The sequence below is a fragment of the Dermacentor silvarum genome, chromosome 1 (assembly GCF_013339745.2).
Source record: "Dermacentor silvarum isolate Dsil-2018 chromosome 1, BIME_Dsil_1.4, whole genome shotgun sequence".
Classification (NCBI taxonomy): Eukaryota; Metazoa; Arthropoda; class Arachnida; order Ixodida; family Ixodidae; genus Dermacentor; species Dermacentor silvarum.
Window position 1 is genome coordinate 117,667,361 of NC_051154.1, and position 21,098 is coordinate 117,688,458.

Below are 21,098 nucleotides of genomic sequence, written 5' to 3' on the forward strand. Positions count from 1 at the left end.
ATGAAATACCGTTTTTAGTACAACTTCTGCGGGAAAAGCGCGGTAGTGAGTGTGCTTCTCAACGAGGTGCGCCGGCTGATGGGAGAGGAGAGCAACGAGGGCTGCGCGAAGGAGGGGAGGTGCGGAGCGATCTAACAAGGAACAAAGAAATTTTAAAGCATTCTAGTGGCTAAAATATTGACTGCAATAGGAATTAAAAATTTTGATCAGCTTGTGCTTCTTTGTTTTAGGCTCTGGTATCGAGATACCGTAGTATTGGACCTAATCGTGTGCTTTTTTGCAGGGTTGCTCATATTATTGTGCTGTGCTTGCAGCCATCATGAATCTTGAATTTACGGACACAGAATCAGTGTGAAAATTAAGCAGTGCAGAAAAGTTTCATGCGCATTTATATGAGCGAGGCGAACTCAGCGAAAACATTTATTTACATCGGACTTGGCGCTTCAACCATCGCTGCTTCGATTGTGCTGTCTTCGGACTGTTCCTTGCCTTTAACTCTTCGCAGAAATAGTCATGTTGTGTGCCATTGGGGCGTTCGAAATACCACACTTTAAAGTGCAACACACAAGTCCCTCTGGATGCTCGCCCATGCTTCTTTCTGCAAGTACGTTATGGCGGCCAAACCTGCGCAGTCTCTAGATGGCGCCTCCTGTCTGCTAGATAACGATGAGGGTGATAGCCATGCAGCAATAACGATTTTAGCTGAAATTTTGGTTTGGATCCACAGATAATACGAGGCAGAAATTTGACACTAATAATTGCAGGATCCTTATTAGATGCACGTTTTTACGGTATTGATTGCCTCACAGCGATGATGGTTAAGTCTTGCAACATACAGCATACGTAAAAATCAAAAAGAAAAGGAACAAAGAAGGAAAAACTTGTGTATAACTTGCGGAAATTACTGCATACAACAACGTTCAAATCTCTGCAAAAAACCATTTGCGAATGCACGACTCGTCCATGTCGTATCTTCGGCCAGCGGCTGGTTGGCTTTAAAGCGATACGGACACAAAAGTTGGCGGGTGGTTTTTTGCATCGGAACAAAAGTTGAACTGTTGAAAATGACGAATACAACAAGCTGCTTTGTAAAAAATAACGAGAAACATCTTTTCTGTTGCACCTTGCCTCCAAGCGGCCGCCGGCAGTAGCTGAAATTTGACTTCATAACACCCACCCGCGCGCACGCGGCCAAGGTCGGCCACAGCCGTTGCAGTATTTACGGAGGTGTCGGTCCCTTGCAGCGTTTGTTTAACCCCTTTCGGCGATCTTCGCACATGGCCCGTCCGAAACGTTATCCCCGTCGGCGCTCCATGCAGGTGGTACAGGTGGTGCCTTCCCGCGGTCGTCGCTCGGTATTGACGCAATGTCGCGACGGAAGGAAATGCCGCGACATGGCTGTTATAACAGCATCGTCGGTCGTGACACGCCGTCGCACAGGTTTCTCAGAGACGAGAAGGTGCATAAACTTTGGGTACCTGCCTGTCAGCCATCACGCACAGCCTGGAGACCTCTAAAAAATGACTTCATTTGCGCGGACCACTTCGTCAACGATGATTATGTGACCAGCCCGGCTGTGCTTTCAGCCTCGGCATGCAGCTGAAAAGGCAATGCTTAAAGCCTGACGCTGTGTCATCGGTCTTCTCACGAAAACGCAAGGCAGAAATGATAAGCGGCGTGTTGGAAAAGAGAAGAAAAGATGTCGGTGCTGTTTTCGTTCACTTGCAGCCTTCTTGAGTGGTGTGAGGGCGAGGCTGGGGCGAGATGCCCGAGGCTGGGCTTGAAGGCAGTAATGTCTTTCAAAATGTTGGAAAAGCATAGTAAAACAATACAAGGCTAGCAAGCGCGACTTACGAGATCAGACACACACACAGCTCTGTTTCTCCACAGAAAAGCAGAAAAAACTGGGCAGAATGCCAGACAGGTGCTGCCATCTGTCGATCGGCTGGAGAAGTGGACGTGAGAGTCTTGGAGGTACTGGTACCTCACAGCAGTTGCTCACGCCGACGGCACAAACTACTACTCAGTCATCCACGCAGTGCTGAAGTACCCGCAGCTGCCTTGCCTGCGTGCGTTCTTGAAAAAGCAAGTTTACAGAGGAAATTACAAATAATTCTGGCACAAGTGTCTGGTGTAGAGCGAAATCTTCGCGCTACGGTTCGTGAAAACCTGACCGGGACTTCTATGGCCGCCTGCTCTTCTTCGTCGCTTGACGCGGAAGGCTCGTGACCGTAAGCGGTAATATTTCTTTCCAAGTTGGAATGGTCCTCGACTTCAGACGTGTACTCATCGCTGGTAGAGGCACCAGAACTTGAATCCATGCTCGCGATGGCGGCGTCGGCGCGCTTCGAATGACCGTAGCCGGCCGGCTGGCTATCCGACGAGGGTGTCGTGACGTCACGCCTTCCAACTTCCGTGGGTCGGGCGGCGAGGCGCGCGCTCACAAAAACGGCAAAAATAAAGCCATCGGTTCAAAAATGAGCTTAGTGACTACTTCTTTTCGGTGTAATCACACACTGGGGATTCATTTCCCGCATTTTCGTACAATTTTCAGATTTTGTGTCCGTATTCCTTTAACAAAATCCTGCTGGGATAATGACATTGGGACCCCGTAATGATTAGTTATGCATAATTTATTTTCTGTTGTGTAGTCGTGGTGCTTACCAACTATAGCATAGTCAACGACCGATTTTTCGACATGCCCGATAATTCGGACGCCTTTGCGACACCGTCACGTACCCCATAGTCAATGTATAAGAACATCTGAAATTTCGGACGCAAAAACCCTTCGCCGTACAATTTTCTGGACTTTTAATGACCCCAGGTCTGAAACGGTGTTGATAGAAGCCACTACCGTCATCATTTTGATTATCTCGCCATCTTGAACAGGCGTTCTCGCACGCAGATCCGCTGGCAGCCGTAGCCACCACCATGCCAACGCTAGGCCTAGCGACTTCGACATTCGCTACCAAGCTTCTTGCTGTTCGGTGCCATGTTTTTCATTAAAACAATTTGCCACTGTTAGCAATGGCGCCGACTCCGCTTTTGTAATCCTCGCCACTGGCTTCGAAGTTTGGAAAGCACAATGCGCTGAATAATGCCAGTTCCTAAAATTCAGCTTCGCCTCAATACAGCAGTGTTATGCAGTGAAGAATACACGAAGTATTGCGGTGAAGCATACCAAGAGTAGGAAGGGACAGTTGTCACGGGTCACAATATGTATTCCACAATTATACACGTATGCACCTCCATCTCCTGTCGCAGTACGAGCACCGATACGCCTAATTAGTGTACTGGCATGCCTTCAGAGCTATTTCAGACATGGCTGTGGCGATTTGAGCCCTTGGGGGGCAGTAAAAGGCTTGCATTAATTTTTTTTTTTTGGACTGCCTGATTCTTCGGACATTTTCATTGCCCCTAGGGAGCCCGAAATATCGGAGGTTGACTGTAGTTGGCATTGGCAACAAAACTGACTAGCTTCACTTATCAAATTGAATATTGTGTAATCAAATGCAGGGGCATTTTTACTTTGACATGTTGAAACAACATAATTATTCTGACAAGAATGAAAATGGCATAGTAAGCCATTACAGTAAAAGCATGTTGACTATGTGACCCTTGTTAAGTCAGTATATTGAATGATTCACACTGGCCGTCTGATTATACTAATGGGTGCATTAGTCTATGGCATTAAATATTCCTAAACGTGTCGGCATATGGCCACACACCAGTTGTCACGGTTCACGCTTGTCGTGTCAAGCACTGGAGGACAATAAGTGCCACATAGGTGACGGCAAACAAGCGAGATCGAAGCGGCATGAGCATGCAACCAAAATGAAGTGGCAGAATTTCGGTGGTGTTAAACTAATTAGGAGGTGTGCTTGGCTGTGAAAGCAGGCTTTGTTGAATGAAGACATGCTTTTGATGCTGGTGCCTTTCTCACACTGCAAGCCGTGAGGCCCTCGCCATTCTTGAGTTTACATCTTTAGGTCTTGAACCGGCTTGCCACCTGCTTGAATTTAATTTGATGCACAGGTGGTCTCGAGGCTGGCTAAAGGAGGGCAGCAATGGCTTGTGTATTCATTAGCTGTGCTGTTTGCTTTTGCTTCCTACTGTGTGAATGCATGTTTGCCGCCAGATTATCTTTTCCCTCGCAAGCACATCTTTTCTGTGACTCGGACCGTGGACAGCTTGCCCAAATCATGCTACCTGCGATGACCAAAGTGCATGAAGTAGCAGAAAGTCTGGCACATTGTCACTGTTTAAGCAGAGACAAATGCAAAAAGCATATGCTCTGCTACCGCACAACCAGCGAATAATGCCTGAAGCCGCCATGCTGCTATGTTAATTGATAAGGAAAAAACATGTAAATCTCATGAGCACACTATCGAATATTAAGTTAGTTCTGAATATTTGCCATATAGAATAATAAAGCATGATTGATACATGCTTTAAATAAATGCAAATATTGAATTTGCATCTGAAATCGAAAGACTGAAAAGAAGGCTACAATAATTGATTACAGTGCTGTCTCAGGCAAAGCACTGATTGTGATAGCCTTTAGGTTGGTATTCTTGTGTCCAGCTGGAATTGCTTATGTAAACAAGTATGCAAATGAGGATGAATTCAAATTTGATCAATGTACACCGAATTAACATCTTCGAACTTCAAATTGTGCACAAGAAACCAGGGGAACAATTGTTGCTAAACTTGTCGAAAGGGCCAGAAGTGATCTCGCATTTGTGTTGAGTATCACTGCTGCAAATTGAAGTTGGTGCTACATGTACGACCTGCAGGCGAAGCCAGAAAGCATTGAATGGCAATATCACAGTTCATCTCCCTCTAAAAAAAGTGGAGCGGCAACCATTGGAAAAAAAAAATACAATGTTAATCACATTTTTTATTCTAGATGCTAGGTGCATCCTGAATGTTTGCCTATAGGATAAACAGTAAACCAAAACTTCCTCTTTGTCGTGCTCACACATTTGTGCCAATCAGTTCGGTGGTGCTATCTTGATGTGTTGTCGTCTGGACAGTGATTATTGTTGCACTTCAGCGTGAGGGCCCAACACTGCAGCACCAGTCCAGGAATATCTGGCCAAACACCATTTTCCTGCTCTATGACATTCCCTATATCTACTTGACCTATTGCCGTTAGTTTTTTTTTGTTTACCCATGTGACATTGCCGTTGACAGAGAAGCGTCGTGAAGATATGGCATCCATCAGAACTGCTGTGACTAACAAACTGACGAGCATCCCAGATGAGGCTTTCTCTGCTTGCTTCCGTTATTTCTGCGAACAGCGGTAACTAGGTATCGGTAGCTGAGGGAACTACTTTGACAAGACAGTCACTGGTTTGCAAGCTGAATATACAATTTTTTATGAATCAGTCTCGAACTTTTCTGACAAAAATTGTATAAGCATTTTGAATACTTTCTATTGAGAGCTCTCAGGCAATCTTGTGTGTGCATTGTGGAGGCCATGATGAGAGATGCGGCAGCAATACTGTGGGGCCACACTTAACAGTGAATGCTGGGTTGTGTTTGCCTCCAGGTTTACTATGCCATAGAATCGCGTGACCATGGTGACAAGTACTTCTCTATTGACCGGGAAACTGGAGACATCTACACCAAGGTAGAATTTGACAGGGAGGAGAAGATGGCCTATGCAATCCTGGTTCGAGCTGAAGATGGTGCTCCGTCAGCGAGGCCTCACATGACGGACAACCGGCCTAACTCAGGTCTGTGTGGATTCTTCTGCATGCTTTCTGGTGTTTTTATTATATATGAGCACTGGATTATATGCACTTCCGTTGACAGTGAAATTGAGCTGGCATTTTTAGCTAAAGTACAACTACATTCACCGATCAATTTTTTATCTGATCTTTAAGAACTGATTAACTATTCACTTTTCTTGGCACTGCTACCTACTACGTAGAACTAGTCTGAACTAATGTGAACAGATTTCAAACGCTATATTTTTCTCACTTAGTTTTTTGGACATGACCTATGCGTGCTATGTGTCAAACGTGGCAGCTGTCAACATGGTTACCACCATTCGGTTTGTCACCCTACCTTTGTTTTCATTGGCGACTATTGAAAAAGCAGTAAGAATTGGGCACAGTGATTGGCTAGCAGCAAGCTGTTGTGGGAAGCTTGTGGCTATGTTTTACCAGTGGTCCTCATCAGTAATCTGGCCTCGGATCACACGTGCAGGCTTTACTGATCGCCATAGAAGCAGCGTTTGGGTCAGTTGACCACTACTGTAAGTGCTGTCCAAGTTTGTCTGTGTTCCTGCTGGACAGAACAAGGAAAATTTCCATGCAGGTGGAAAGTGCCAAACTGAATGTGTGACATGGCATAAACTGCCAGCATGGCATTAATGCAGCCAATGTTGCATGGAACATGTGCATGCCATGGGTCTGTAATAGTGCACCTTGGTTTCTGCCAGGTGACTAACAAATGTGAAGCACTCCTGCGGTGTTGGCCATCACGAAATTTTAACTGTCTTACAGTGCCTTTAGTGTACTACTGAGATGAATCATTGACAAGACAGCCTAGCAATCCTCAATCATCTCTTACTTTGGCTCCCTCCTCTTTTCAATAATGCTTAGTAGTAGTAATTGTGTTATTATAGTAATGATGGAAAGGATGAAATGAAAGAAAAATGGCTGCTTACTGCATTGTAACTGTCTAACATTATTACTTGCGCCTGGACAGCTGCTAGCAGAGGTTTGCTGGAGAATAGGAGTGAAGGGCAGGGAGTGAGGATAGAAAAGAGGATAGATAGTAACTAGTAAGGAGGCTGTATGCACTAATATTCAATTTGTGAATAAATATACAATTCCACCTTAGCTCGCCACACGCACATCAATGCTTACAGCATGGCCCTGCATGCGGTCACTATGTACTCGGTTTGTCAAGCAGTTGGGGTGCGAGACTCAGTAATCACCTCTTTTTTCTCCCTGTTTGTACCCTTTTGCCTGCTTGATGCTGTATAGTCCTTTGACAACCATGCGAGCAAGCAAGAAGGAAAGGTGCCCATTGACCTGTGCATGCCTTGAAGCTGCCCTTGTCGCCATATGAAGCCCAGTAGCATTACAGCATGTCTATCACTCATGTCGATAAGATACAATATTGCACACTCTCCGTATTGTGTCAAGAAGCTTTGGTGATTCATTGCCATCCATGCATTGTTAGGCAAGTTGGTGCTCTGGTCATTATAGAAACATAAATAATGTGAACTGCAGGAAGGAAATGGTTACACACAAGAGTTCAGAGCATTGGGAAGGGTTTACCATGTGACAGTAGCGTACCCAGGATCTCTGCCAGGGGGGGGTTGACAGTTTGCCAATACCATCTATATAGCACTAATTTCAATTTCTTCATGGGAAATTGTCAAAAAATGCGCTTTTTGTGAGTGTGCAGACGATTGCGCATCTTACATCTTAGTTGCAGTACTCAAATGCGCAAGGAAAGAAAAGGGGTTAAACAAAAGAGGGGGGTTAAGTCGGCTTCAGGGGGGGTTATAACCCCCCCCCCCGTCGGTGCGCCACTGCCATGTGAGGAAATTAAGTTAATTTTTCTGCTCACTTGGGCCTTCAATTCAAGGAGCAATGCTATGAACAGTTACAGGAGGTCTTACAAGGGCACTAAAGCAAAGAATAATTAGTGCTGTTTTAGTAAATTACGCTTGTACAATACCAAAAATGCCACTCTTGCCACGAGAAGAATTGTAGTAAGCCAGAAAGGATGCAAAAATGAGACTGGTGTAGACGTTGCCCGGAAGTTCCTGCTGTGCTGTTATGTCATGGATTTTGACGGTGCCTTCTCGGGCCAAGTTAAGTTTTGATCAGTGAAGATGAGACTACATAATAAGTACTAATCTAAGAGTCAAAACCTGAACTTAAAGTTTCAGTAACTTTTACTCAGCCCCAAGGGCTAAAATATGAAATAAATACTTTCGAATCTGTGGTGTCGCACAGACTTACTGGTGTTGAGGTTTCATCTTGAAATTCCATTAACCCATTATGACCCATCATAAAACTGGCGGTGCAATTTTCCTCAAAGTTCGTGAATAATGAAAGAATAACACAAATTATGTCTTCAAAAAATTATCAAAAAATATTTATTGGTTCTCAAGTTACAGTAGTGTACTACATCTAGTACACTGGGCGCATGGGGTTTCAATGGCCAAGGCCAGTCATTGTGCTACTACCTCCTTACATGAAATTTTTGAAGCACACTTTTTCGAGGCACAAAGTGCCCGTGCTCTTCTAACATCTCTATGATACTCGGGCATGACAAAATCGGCATTGCAGGTGTTTTCCTTTTTTTTTTTTCGGGGTAGTGACCGTGACCATCCGCCATGAGCGTTCAAATACAGTCATGCAGAGTGCGTGCAGGTCCTTGGAATCCTTGAAAACCCTTGAAATTGAGAAGTGCGTTTTCAAGGCCCTTGAAAATCCTGGAATTTTTTTCCTTCCTTAAAAACCTTGAATTTCGTGAGCAATGCACTCTGATATCGACATTGACCTCCTTTCTGTGGTAGATCTGCGTCGATCTGACAAGCTCCCCATTTCAGAAACAATACGCCGGCGCGAGCACACATGGTTCCGTTTTGCAGAACTGCACTGAAAAAATAAAAGGCTTCACCACGTCAAACCACGGAGCGAGAGACCCATGCCGCGCTTCGGTGCTGGCTCGGCTGGCAGTGTTTACGCTGCTTTCCTCACCCTGTCGTTCGTTTCACTCCTCGCTCGTTGGTCTGCCTTGTCCCACTTTCACTGTTGCGCACGAGGTGAAGCTAAAGAGAGCTATAGTGGAGCAACTTTACCACTGATGCTCAGTGCCTTTGGGTGGAGGTTGGTCAACTATCATTTTTGTTAATATAAGTGCAATAACATTACCATATTTTCCGGCTTATAAGTTGCACCTTTGTATAAGACGCACCCCAATCAAAAGGGCAGTTTTTCCGGAAAAAAAAACGTACCTTTGTCGCACCGTTCTATAAAAGGCGCCGACGAAAAATTCAGAAAAAAAAAGAAAAAATATTTCAATATACATCGACAGTTAAACCTGGATATAACAAAATTGACAAATTCCCGAAAAACTTCGTTATAAAGAGGATTTCGTTATATGCAGGTTCGGCACGAAAATCTGAAAAAGAAGCGCTTACTGTATTTACTCGATTCTAATGTGCCCTCGATTGTAACGCGCACCCGTTTTCCGTGACCAAAAGAGAGCAAAAAAAAAAAAAAATGCTTTACAGCACTGCGCACCTCGTGCTCTCATACAGAAATAAAACTATCGCTCAAAATTTACTCCCAATACACTAAAGTTGCAATGAACAAAAAAAGTCCCAGTTTTGCCCGAAAGGCGAAGCATCGATTGCAACAGCAAATTAGCAGACAGCTATAGGAAGTAAGGATAGTAGTTTTATCGGCCGTATAAACTTGTAAACATTCGCTCTTTAACTAAATTGGTAATCTAATGTCTAAGCACACCTACAGCACATGGTCGAAGCTACGGGAGCTAGGCTTGAAGTACGTAGGAGGCGGCCATATTGAAATGCCGATGGCGATATGGTAGCGCAAATTAGGCTCGTACTCGATTCTAACCAAAGAGTGGCGTGCCAGCGCGTGGGAAAAAAAAAAGTTGTTTTTTTTCGGGAACATCAACTGGAAAAGGAGAGTGCCGGCTTGGCGGGCTAGGCCAGCTTCAGCAAGCGGCGGGATCAGGTTTGATTGAAGGGAGTGGGAAAGGTCACGCCCACGGCGGCGAGATCACTGGGTTGAGGGATGCAGGTCCGCCTCGCGCACATGTGAGCTCGCTCTCGCCTCGCAGTTGCCGTGAATTCGAGCGCGCCAAGCGCGACACTACCGCTTCGCATTCCGTCGCGATGGAGAAGGTGTTTCGGTTGCTGCTCGCGCAAAAATGACAAAATTTGGGTGTAATCTCTTTGTTGGCGGGGAAAATTCGTTATTTCAAGGAGGTCTTCCGCTGCCACTTCGTTACGTAGAGGTCTCAAATACATTTGCTTGTATGGAGTAATGGCGGAGAATAGAAAAACTTTGTTATATCCAGGAATTCGTTATATGGAGGTTCGTTATAAGCAGGTTTAACTGTATTTGTTATAATATAATGGATGTGTAGCAAGACTATACTGAATGGTTTGGACATGTTCGGTAAACTTGCCCAGTTAATACCGGAGAAGTCAGAGTAGCTGTTGGGAGCATTCATTGTGGTTTGTGAACTTTTTTTTTTTTTTGGTATTGTTGTGAACTTGCAAAGTGATCAAGGCTAGACATTATTAACATCATTGGGATATACATTTATTTCTTTTTATTTTAGTGCAATAACCCTATGCTGAATGCTTTGAATAGTTTTGGTGAACTTTACCCAGCCTATACTGGAGAACTCTCAGCCGCTGTTGTAAGCGTTCATTCTGTGTTGTGATCTTGAGAAGTTATCAAGGCTCGACATTTTTATTATAGTTGTGATATACATTTATTTATTGTAAGTGCAATAAAACTAGTCATTTTGGAAATGTTAGAGTAAAGAACTACTTTGGATGCCGCTTTGAGTCCTTGAAAAAGCTGTGACAGGTCCTGGAAAGTGCTGGAATATCCTTGAATTTTTGCCTTGGAAACCTGTATGAACCCTGTCATGCAATTTCAATGAAATCATTTTGGCGGAATATTGTTGCAGGCTTTGCTAACCTACACTAACCACTGACGTCGTTCACAGTGAAAGCATAGGTGTTGTTATCATCACTTTCCTCCGCATCCATATCTTCAGCTGATTCTGGCAGCACAATCCCAATATTACTGACCTCGTCTACGTTTGCTGCACTCTCAACTGCATCCAGAGTATCACGCTAGTCACAAAACAGCTTCCTTCCAAAGAAAAAGTCTGTATCCATGCTGGAACACAACTAAAAAATCAAGCACTGATTTGCAACTGCTAAAGCCCACTGTACTGTATCAAGTACACCAAACTTTGAACATGTGTTTCGTGCTTTCAAATGAAGCTGCAGATTCGACAGTTTGTTTCTAACACGCTCAACATACAGGGTGTTTCAGCGAACACTTTCAAAATTTATTTAAGGTTACCTGTAGCAGATAGCCCAATTCTAGTTAATGAGCTGGTCTACTCGAAGAGGCGGACATTACTTGCACAAAAAATTTAAATGCATGGTCAAATAATTAACAAAATGTCGCCAATTAAGTTTTTAACTAATTACCTGATGGCCCATATTGCAATCTACAAATTGTAGCTGTGGAGTTCGCAAGGCGGATCCACTTTGAATTAATTCTCAGGATGACACCAGTTTCGAGATATTAATTCCCGAACTTTGCGGAGAAATGCATTGGCGTTCCAGTTAGGTTCTTAACAAAACATAGATTTATGCACTGAAGCACAAAATTAACTGGAACGCCAATGCATTTCTCCGCAAAGTTCGGGAATTAATATCTCGAAACAGGTGTTATCCCGAGAATTTGTTCCAAGTGGTTCCGCCTTGCGAAATCCACGGCTACAATTTGTAAATTGCAATATGGGCCATCAGGTAATTAGTTGAAAACTTAATTAGTGAATTTTTGTTAATTAGTCGATTATGCATTTCAATTTCGTGTGCAAGTAATGTCCGCCTCTTGAGTAGACCAGCTCATGAACTAGAATTGTGCTATCTGCCACAGGCAACCTTTAAGAATTTTTGAAAGTGTTCGCTGAAACACCCTGTGTATACTAAACACCGTAAAAAGCTCAGTGTGAATATATAAAGCAGGCGAACAGAAATAAATGAAAAGTGAGTACACATCCCAATTCGTCACGAGTCCGTAGTTTTGCTGGAATTGGCACGAAATTTTTAGATGTGTATTTAGATGTGTAACAGTAGATTCTACACTTTGTTAGCGTGTGTGTGCACTCATTCTGGGTACAAGAAACAAATTTCCAAAAGGTAATATTCAATTTTTCAAGAGGTAGGGATGCGAAACCAAGTGCACTAGTTCTAGTACAGTAGGTGCTAATGGGTTAATAGAATGTTGATCTTAATTTTTTTTCTTTTAATAATCAATCTATTACTGCATTTTGAAACAATACTTTATCACTTTAAGCTTTGATGATTTGCCATTCCGGTATGTGAATGGCAGCCTTGGGCGTGCAGAATGTTCCATGGGCGTGCAGAATGTTCATGGCCACCTTGCTGCTGCCATACCTCTTTGTTAGAGTTGTTGCACCATTTGAGCAGAGTGCAGACCCCTTTATTACAAATTCTTCTGTTGGTGTTGAATCCTTTCAATTTTTATCCTCTTGGGAATTTGATTTTACTATGGTGGGGATACAGTTCTTGGGTGGGTCCCACTAAAACAATGTTCAAAATCAGCTATAAGCCCTCACATGCTTTGAGGGTATTTTAAACATCCACTACCAGAAAAATGTGGCCAGCAGACATTTTCAATTAGCAGTTAATTTTAATTTTTAACTAAGAAAGAGGAACCGTTGCACTCGTAGGTAAAGCCACTGAGGAAACAGCCATGTTTGCCTCCCTGCAAGACCTGCAGCTTGCTGTGCATTTAATAAATCCTGGAAACTCTTTCCATTGCTGTAGTGTGCATGCTTGAAGCACATGCATATCACTGGGAGTGCCGTTCATTGACCAATCACGTTTATTGCCATCACACTTCACCACTGCGGGAATTGCAGTTTAAAAATAAGCCAACAACATTGTGTTGTAATTCTAAGCTTTAGGGTACTTTGCTCTCTTGGGGATGTAGCTTTCAGTTGCTTCAGCTAACTTTGTCGGATTACCCTCTTATGAAACCAACTTTATCTGATTACCCATTACCTTCTTATGAAAGCTTACTGAACAGATCGCCCCGTCTGTTAAATATTCACAGGGCACTACCTTGCATCATCTACTAAGAATAATATAAAACTTGTAAAAAATTGGTAATCATTTATATTTCACTTTTAGATTGTGCTGTTCTAAACATTATTTGAAATTAGGTAAAAATTCTGCTCTCTGCTGAAAGCAAAACCTTCCATTATCTACTAAGAATAATATAAAATTTGTAAAAATTGGTTATCATTTATATTTCACTATTAGGTTGTGCTCTTGCTGCTAAACATTATTTGAAATTATCTAAAAATTCTGCTCTCTGCTGAAAGCAAAATTGTTGTCAGTAGACCCAAATCCGCTAAAATGGCGGCACTCATTACAAGTTCTGTAGCAGGTAGTCAGAAATTGTAAGAGTCCTTGTCTTAATCTTTAGCTCTTCTGCATTTTAAAATTGTGATTGTCAGTCTGTTTTTAAATCTATAATGGCTGCTGCCCTAATGTGTTCATTACAATGTCTGGCCATTTGAACATGATAGGGTGTGCAGCTTGGAAATCCTCCTTGCTACTTTCAAAGTGCCACGTCACCCTTGCTCTGCCTGCTTTATCCACGCATTCCTTGTCCACGCAAGCTCTTGCCCGCATTCTAACTGCGTCTTGGTAAGGCCAAATCAAAATGTGCCAAGCATCTCAACACGCTTTCTTGCCCGCGAGGAGTTAATAAGTCGGACTGCTCAGTGGCATTCAATCGGACAATAATGCTTTTGCATTCATAACTCGAAGTGCTTGGTTTCTTCAGATTTCTTTATTTTCTGTTCTCATAAAGTATCGTAAAATAATTCTTGGGTATGGCGTTTTACTTTTGAATCGTTACAGCCCGCTTCTTATATGAAAAATATCATCCTGCTGACATTGCATTGTTCTTCATCATGCTAGTGTCAACAAAGTGATAATTGTGAAGCAATACCTGCAAAATTACTTGGACATTCACATCCATAATTTGAAGTTTTTGACCCAATGTATCTGATGCCATTTTTACAAGTAACTGTTTTGCTAAGACTGTTATGTTCGATACATAGTGATACCGTGCTTTAAAAGGACCCTAAAAAAGTGGCTGAAGAAATTTGTTGTGTGGCATTTATTACACTACTACACTGCAAGGATTTTGTGTCGGAAGTGGTAATGGCATTGTTTCCATAGGGATGTACTTGTTCCACCAATGTTTTCAACCAATTCTCTTTAGAATAGCGTTCAATTCCCATCACATCGTATAGCTGAAACATTTTACAACATTTTCTTGAACTTTTTACTGAACTTTCACAGCCACATTTTATTCTGCATCTGTGCATCTACCCTTAAGGGGAGACCGTGCTTTTTGAAGCTGAAAATTGGCCCAAATACTTTATGCGTCTCATTGCTCCAGACTGGTGTACAGCACTTAATCTTGCTTGATTGGATCCCTGTATCATCCTTGATAGATTTAGCCTCTGTTATAATCATCATAAACAAGTTGTGAAATGTTTTTACTCCTTTTCTCAAAACAGCATTTCTGGTGGTGTCCCATTTTGGAGTTGAGATATCTCTGGTTCTACTTCTCCTATCACAATAATTATTTGTTTGTCAGAAAGGTAGACGAATAGAGATTGCAGTGGGCATATAATTAGACAAATATTGTGACAGAAATATTAGAAAAGTAATTTGTCCTGGGTGTTACTGCGAGTCCACACTTAAAAAAGTTTGACATGCTGTAACTTTGGTTCCAATCAGTCTAGAGCATTCATTCTTGTATCACTGCATACTCCGATTACTCAAGTTCATTTTTATATGTCGACATATATTGCACCATATATAGTTTAGTAAATAGCCTACCTCCAAGCATGTTATGAATTGAATTGCAGGAAATATTATTATGTAAGAAAACAATGTATATCTTAAATTAGTATATGGAAATACATAAACTCCACAAGTTTTATCAAAATCGACTTGGAAATAAGAAAAAAGTTTGTCAATGCAGGATCACCTTGGCACTCCCAAAAGCAGTAATATAAAGAGAATTTGTTCAAAGCAGAGAAGGGGCATCAAAGCAGAGAAGGGGCATACATGGTTGTTTTATTTGTCTCCATGAAGAGCGTTAAACAACGTTAAGAGACCTGGAGATTTGTATTTTTATGGTCATGTGTTCCCCTCAGTTGTGGTGCCATTCACCACAGCTCGTTATTGTCTGTAATTACCGCCAACATCAGTGTGGGTCTGCTTCATAAGCGCCCATCCATATGTCACAGATAAGTCTTTGGGAACCCTTGTTAGGAACGTTGCCTCTGGCGTGCAGCAAGAACATACAAGTTTGGTGATAACTTAGGGCTGTGGTAATTGTGTGAGTTTTTCAAAGAGGTTTACAGCACCATATATGAAAGTTGTAGAATCTTTCTGGTATTAAAGGGAATCACCTGATAAGTTTTTTTCACCACGGCAGAAGCCATCTCATGATGATTGTCGAGATTAATGCAATTAGAAATCAAGCACTGTAGCCACCCACTTTATCATGATGGAGACACATCTTGGTGATGACACTCTTAACGACTTTATTGACTTGATTTCATTGTCGCTGCGATACCGTCCCCTATGGCACATAGTAGGGTACAGTGGATCAAAAAGAAGGACACTTATTTGAAGGCTCTGAAGTTGTGTAGCCCCCATGACAAAGATGTAGTCATGTACCCCACCTGTCCTTGATGTGGGTACATGGTCAGTGATCGCTCGTTTCACGCCAAATGGCTTCTTCATGAAATCTGTGAAGTAGGTGTTTTAAGGATGTCCTAAGTCCACGTTAAAGTCTCCTGTTATAGTCATTGGCATGGTCTTACATTTAGTGTTATTGTAGTATGGCAAGACTGCGTTAAGGGTGTATCTAACTAGACTTATCAAGAGGAACTCTTAAATTTTCTTTCCCGTGGCCCCTGGGCTAATGTATGAGGGCGAATCAGTCTTTGCCCCTATTTTTTATTAGCCAATATATGGTACATACAGGTAATTACAAATATATGTACTATTCTACGTACCTTACGCTATTTTTCCACATAGTCCCCACACCGGTTCAGACATTTATCCCATCGCAGCACCAAATTTGAGATGCCCCTGTGGAAGAATTTGTCCGGCTGACTCTGGAACCACTGTCAGACTGCAGTCTTGACTTCATCGTTGCACGTGAATTGCTGTCCTGCCAGGAACTTCAGCGGACGTTTCCCCTTCCTCTTCCCCATACGTGAGCTGTATTTCCCTGTGGATTTCGATGGGCGTTCGTCCCTTGCTCCATAGAAGATGAATCGTGTGAAAGGAACGTGTGAAGCACAACCGCCATCTTCAACAACTGACAGCAGCGCTGTGCCGCGGAGCAACTGGCAGATAATGCAGGGCCGGTCCAAGGAAGGTCCAGTGGTCCACCGCTGGGAATAGATACGTTGACTTAGCAATTACAGCCATAATTTGACTTAAAAAAAATAGGGGCAAAGATTTTCTGATTTGCCCTCGTACACTACTGCGAGTATTATTTTTATTTTCAACACTGCCACTTTCAGTTGAGAGCATAGCAGGTGGGCATTACAAAGAGACATTACAATTGTATTGTTTACGTTGTACTTAATTTGTGCTACGTATATGTCGCCAATGTTGTCTGACGTCACATTCTTCTACAGGCCTAAAACCTTAATCTTAATTGTCAGCTAGAAGTGTACACGTCCTCACTTTTATCAGCAATTTTTTTTTTTTTTTTTGCATTGCGGTGTGACTCACGTGCCAAGCGTCCCTAAGTGCTGGCTTGCACAACCCAAGCTGGTGAGGGTGTTGTGGGATGTATAGGCTATGAGAGCATCGGGCTGCTGTACTGAGTGAACCGGGTTCGAAAGCAACATGCTTTTTAGTCATGTGATAGCGAGCAGCTAAACAAAGTGGGGTTAGTAGGCTACGAATACTATTGAATTCGCCTTGTATGAAGACGTTGTCCGCAATGAAAAGTTGTCGCTGCCGTGCCGCCTCCTCCTCCCCCCCTTTTTTTTTGTCGTTCTGCGCCGCGCGCGAAAATGCCCATGATGCTGCAATCATCATTTAAACGGTGCTTGTCATCACATTTACATCGGTGTGGCCTCGAGTGCCTGCGGCGCGACTAATTCATGGATTTAGTTGGGTCTAGCTCAAAACGTTGGCAGCTATATTGTCACCGGCAACTTCAGAGAGCTTAAGATGATCAGTAATTAAAGAATAATAGTATAGGGTTAATTCAAATAATTCCAGGAATAAAGGGGTTCACCCATGCGTGCGCATACGACATTCCGTGCCGGAGGCCGTAGTATCAGTGCAGTGGTACCGTTCTCCACCACCAGATGGCGCCACCGCCCCAACAGTTGTTTCTCAGTCTCTTTTTTACCAATCACAGCTTAGTTGTAGCGTTTTCTTATTTATTTATTTATTTATTTATTTATTTATTTATTTATTTATTTATTTATTTATTTATTTATTGTTATCTTTTTACGTGCACCAGCAGCGTTAGGGGCTTTAGTTTGGTTGTAACAAGACCATTCCCGATAACAGAAATTTACAGCCGCGAACGGCCGACTGGTCTTTGCGATATTACGATTCGCATTGATCATTCGGTTCGGAAATATACATACAGCAACAAAGCTGAAAAGTCACGGCGTTCTGCTGCTGAGCACGGGTTCACGGGTCCGATTTCCCACCGCGGCGGCCGCATTCCGACGGGGGCGCAGTGTATGGTTTAGGTGCACGGTAAATGGCCCTAGGGGGTCAAAATTCATGCAGACCGTCCCTCCTTCCTCCGCTACGGCGTCTCTCGAAGCCCGCGAGTTGCTTTGGGATGTTAAACCCCGCAATTTAAGTCGCCAAAGGTCACGAAATCCTAATTACGATCGACGAAGTCTAGATTAAAATGTAGTAGACAGATTGACTTGAAGTTCAATGATGCCGTATTCGAGGAAGAGGGAATTTCCTGATGGACTTTATTCTATTCACATATTGCTGAAATAAATTTATCCTTGCCGCAAATACGCGTACTTTTAAAGGGACACTAAACAGCAACCATTAATCAGTTAAGACTGATCAAGTATTTTCAAAGCTATGTTTTCGTTAATTTTGCGGTAATAGACTGATATTAGAAGATGAAATAAAGGTCCAGGTGCCTTTTTTTTTTATTTCGCGCCGAAAACTCAGTGCCGGTACGTAAGTGTGACGTCATGAATTTCGAAGTTTTTGTATTTGGGCCGTTGGTGGCTCAGTAAAAGTTCTCGAAACTTGCCAGGTCCAGTCTTTGACTCGTTTAAAGTACAATGTAGTCCACCTTTACTGATAAGAAATTAACTAGATGAGCTGGCATCGTCAAAATACGCGATGTCACGGCGAGCTGGTGTGGAAACCCGCCTACTTTTTTTCATCTCACGGTAAGAGGGGCTTTTCTGACCGGTAATGGACCAATCTATAGCAAAATATTTCTCTTTAGAGTCCCATTAAAAAGTTCAAGTTGAAGCACGAGCTTGTGCTTATCTGGTTCTTGTATTACATGTTTTAAAACAGATACGAAGATATACACAAGAAAAAGTCCCAGCACAATTGGGATGTCGAATGACTGACCTCTAGAAACAGCGGTCGCCCTTGACGAAATCCACTGAGTAGCCACAGCGTTTGTAAGAGTAAGGGAGAGAAAAGGAATAGTGGGTTTTAAACAGTTGGAGAGAGAAGTGGTTCAGGATGAGAAAGGGAAAGGTTGGAGCGATTTTCTGCAGGCCGATGTACAGGAATATTTGGCTCAGATTTTCATCATATTGCTCATCGAGTACGCAATTTTATTTACCATGCTCAGAGTTCGAGCCCCTTCGCCTGCTTGTCACTCATTGTAAGGCATTTCGAAATTGAAGCTAGTAAGGCACCATTCCAACTAGAGAGAGAGAAAGATGGAAAAATCGGCTAAGTGCATGAAAACTTCCTGCGAGCTTCAGGAAGCGTCCTTGATCCTACGGGTATTGACGCGGAATCTGATCGCGTGAGCTGCGCCAGACGGATGAATTTGCGACACAGTTGCCCTGGTGGTAAGGGAATGACAAGGGAAGTTGCATCGGCGACCAGGACAACGGTAAGTCAGCCGCGCGGAGCGTTTTGAGTGCCTGCAGCGAGTTTTTTTTTTTTTTTTTAATTTTTGTTTATTCTTGAATTACAAAAGCGTTCGCGCCTTTGCGCGACCTTTTTATCGCATCTTTACACACGGTCGTGTCCAGCTTCACCTGTCCTCGTTGGGTGACTACACAACTGGCACTCTGGAGAAGTTTCTTTACGACGTCCTCGGCTGTTGTGTCGTACCGTCGCATCTCCACGCGTGCCTGCCTAGGCGAGGCAGGGTGAGCGCCGAGGGGGAAAGACACGCTTTTTTAGGCGCCTGTCGTCCATCTGTATAAATGCCTGTCAGCTGCGCGTGTGTCACGTCCGCCAGTCGGTACACCGTGCGTTCGGTTAAGGCGACGTACGGGTGACGGCCCGAAAACCGCCGGTCCGTTTCACTTTCGTTGGGACGTCTTGCTTTCGCTTTCAGGCTTATTTCGTTCACCCAGCCTTGCCCACTATGATCCTACAATACCTGCAGCGCCAGCCGGGGCGTGCTTTTCTTAGAACCATCTTTCGTTCGCGGAGCAGCAGAGCTCATTTCGATCTCAGTTGTCCCTTCCACAGTGGACGAGTGCATATCGGCGGCGGCTCTGCATGTCTCTCTCTCTCTCTCTCTCTCTCTCTCTCCGGGCGTCGCAACTCGCCTACGCTGTAACGAGTATGTTGCAACGGCTTCTGTAGTCGGCTCTCAAATTGGATGCAAGTTACTCGCACATCGAGTAAATTTTGTTTTTCCTTCACAAAGCGGGTGCGTGCAAACTTCTCGTCTGCCCTGGTTACTCTCGGGTTAGGTGCACATGCGAAATCGTGGCGTGTGTGTGTTTGTCGGTTATGCGTTTGGGGGTGGCTTTCTGCGCGGCGCCTGGAAACTATAAAAGAGTTGGCTGGGCTGACGACCTTGTGCAACCTGCTCTCTCACTTGAGGTATAATCAAGTGCCGTGGCCGTTTCGACACCAGTTTGCGCGCAAGCCATGTAGCGCAGGGTTCCCAGGGATCGCGGCCTGCAGTCGGCGCTCTCTGCACCCCCCCCCCCCCTCCGCATAAATATCGCATTAACATTCCATCTGTGCATCGTCGATTCCTGGTCAAGCCCGCCGTAATTAAGCGCCCACCGTCGCCTTCGTCCTTGGCGATCGCGCAAGCCGGCTTAGTGGCGGCTGGGACGTGGCGAGGCAGTCCTCTTCGCTCGCATCTCTCATTCTGAGGGTTTAATTCGTGGCTTATTGGATAGAAAGGCACTTTCTCGTTTAAAAAAGTTTTTTTAACCTTCATATAGTTACCGAAGGCGACTTTCGTTCGCGTGGCGCTCCCGTGTATTGGGAAACTATATAGTTCGTTAGACAGCACGAGCGTGAGCTTGTCAAAATGTAGTAGCAGTCTAATCCTATAGGCCTTCGGCGACTTCCTGCGAGACAAGCGGGACGGATCCGATGTCAGGTATCTCGTGCACGCGTTAGAATCGCCATCCTCTGAACTTGGCCAATAAACGGCTAAACTCGAGGTGCCCCGGAAAGACTCGTTAGCCACGCTGTCTGCGTCTTCGTGGCTCGATAATTTCGTGTGCGTGGTTTGAAGGAAAAGCCGCACTGTTGCCGACAAAGCTGGCGCATATTTGGCGAAAGGCAGTCGCAGCTATTGTTTGGTTGGGTTTTTCTAACATTAAGGGCCCATTCACACTTGCGACTAGGCGAGGTCGCGCGACCAATTGCGACTGGCGACCAGAAAACTACTCAAGACGAACGATGTTCACACTTACAAATGCGACCGACGAGTCGCTAAACCGAAATGTATCACGATATGGCGTTCACGTCTGCTTGAAATGTCATCGCCGCGTAAAATAAGCGTCAGCGTATACGGACGTCCTGTTCCTTCGCATCTGATTGGTTCAGCTGTTCTGCGACTGCGGTCGCGCGACTGAAAAATCGAGCAGTGAGCGACTGGCCCGAAACGGTCGCATTTCGAGAAAAGCGACCATTTGCGACTGGTCGCTTTGCGACCAACTTGGTCGCGCGACCTCGCCTAGTCGCAAGTGTGAATGGGCCCTAAGCCAGCGCTGTATCGAGCTATTTCACGCTGGTGCGAAAAACCTTTATT

At 43.9% G+C, this 21,098-nt stretch overlaps 1 protein-coding gene across 9 annotated transcripts in view; it reads left to right on the plus strand.

Moving 5' to 3' along the window:
• LOC119435666 (neural-cadherin) overlaps positions 1-21,098 on the plus strand; it is a 259,627-nt gene that overhangs the window by 61,571 nt on the left and 176,958 nt on the right. For all 9 annotated transcript variants that reach the window (XR_005188868.2, XM_037702430.2, XM_037702441.2 and 6 more), the window contains exon 15: positions 5,555-5,741. Coding sequence is in view for 8 of the 9 variants with exons in the window: in XM_037702430.2 (XP_037558358.1) it covers positions 5,555-5,741 (187 nt within the window). In the remaining variant the exon portion in view is untranslated. The remainder of the gene's footprint in view (positions 1-5,554; positions 5,742-21,098) is intronic.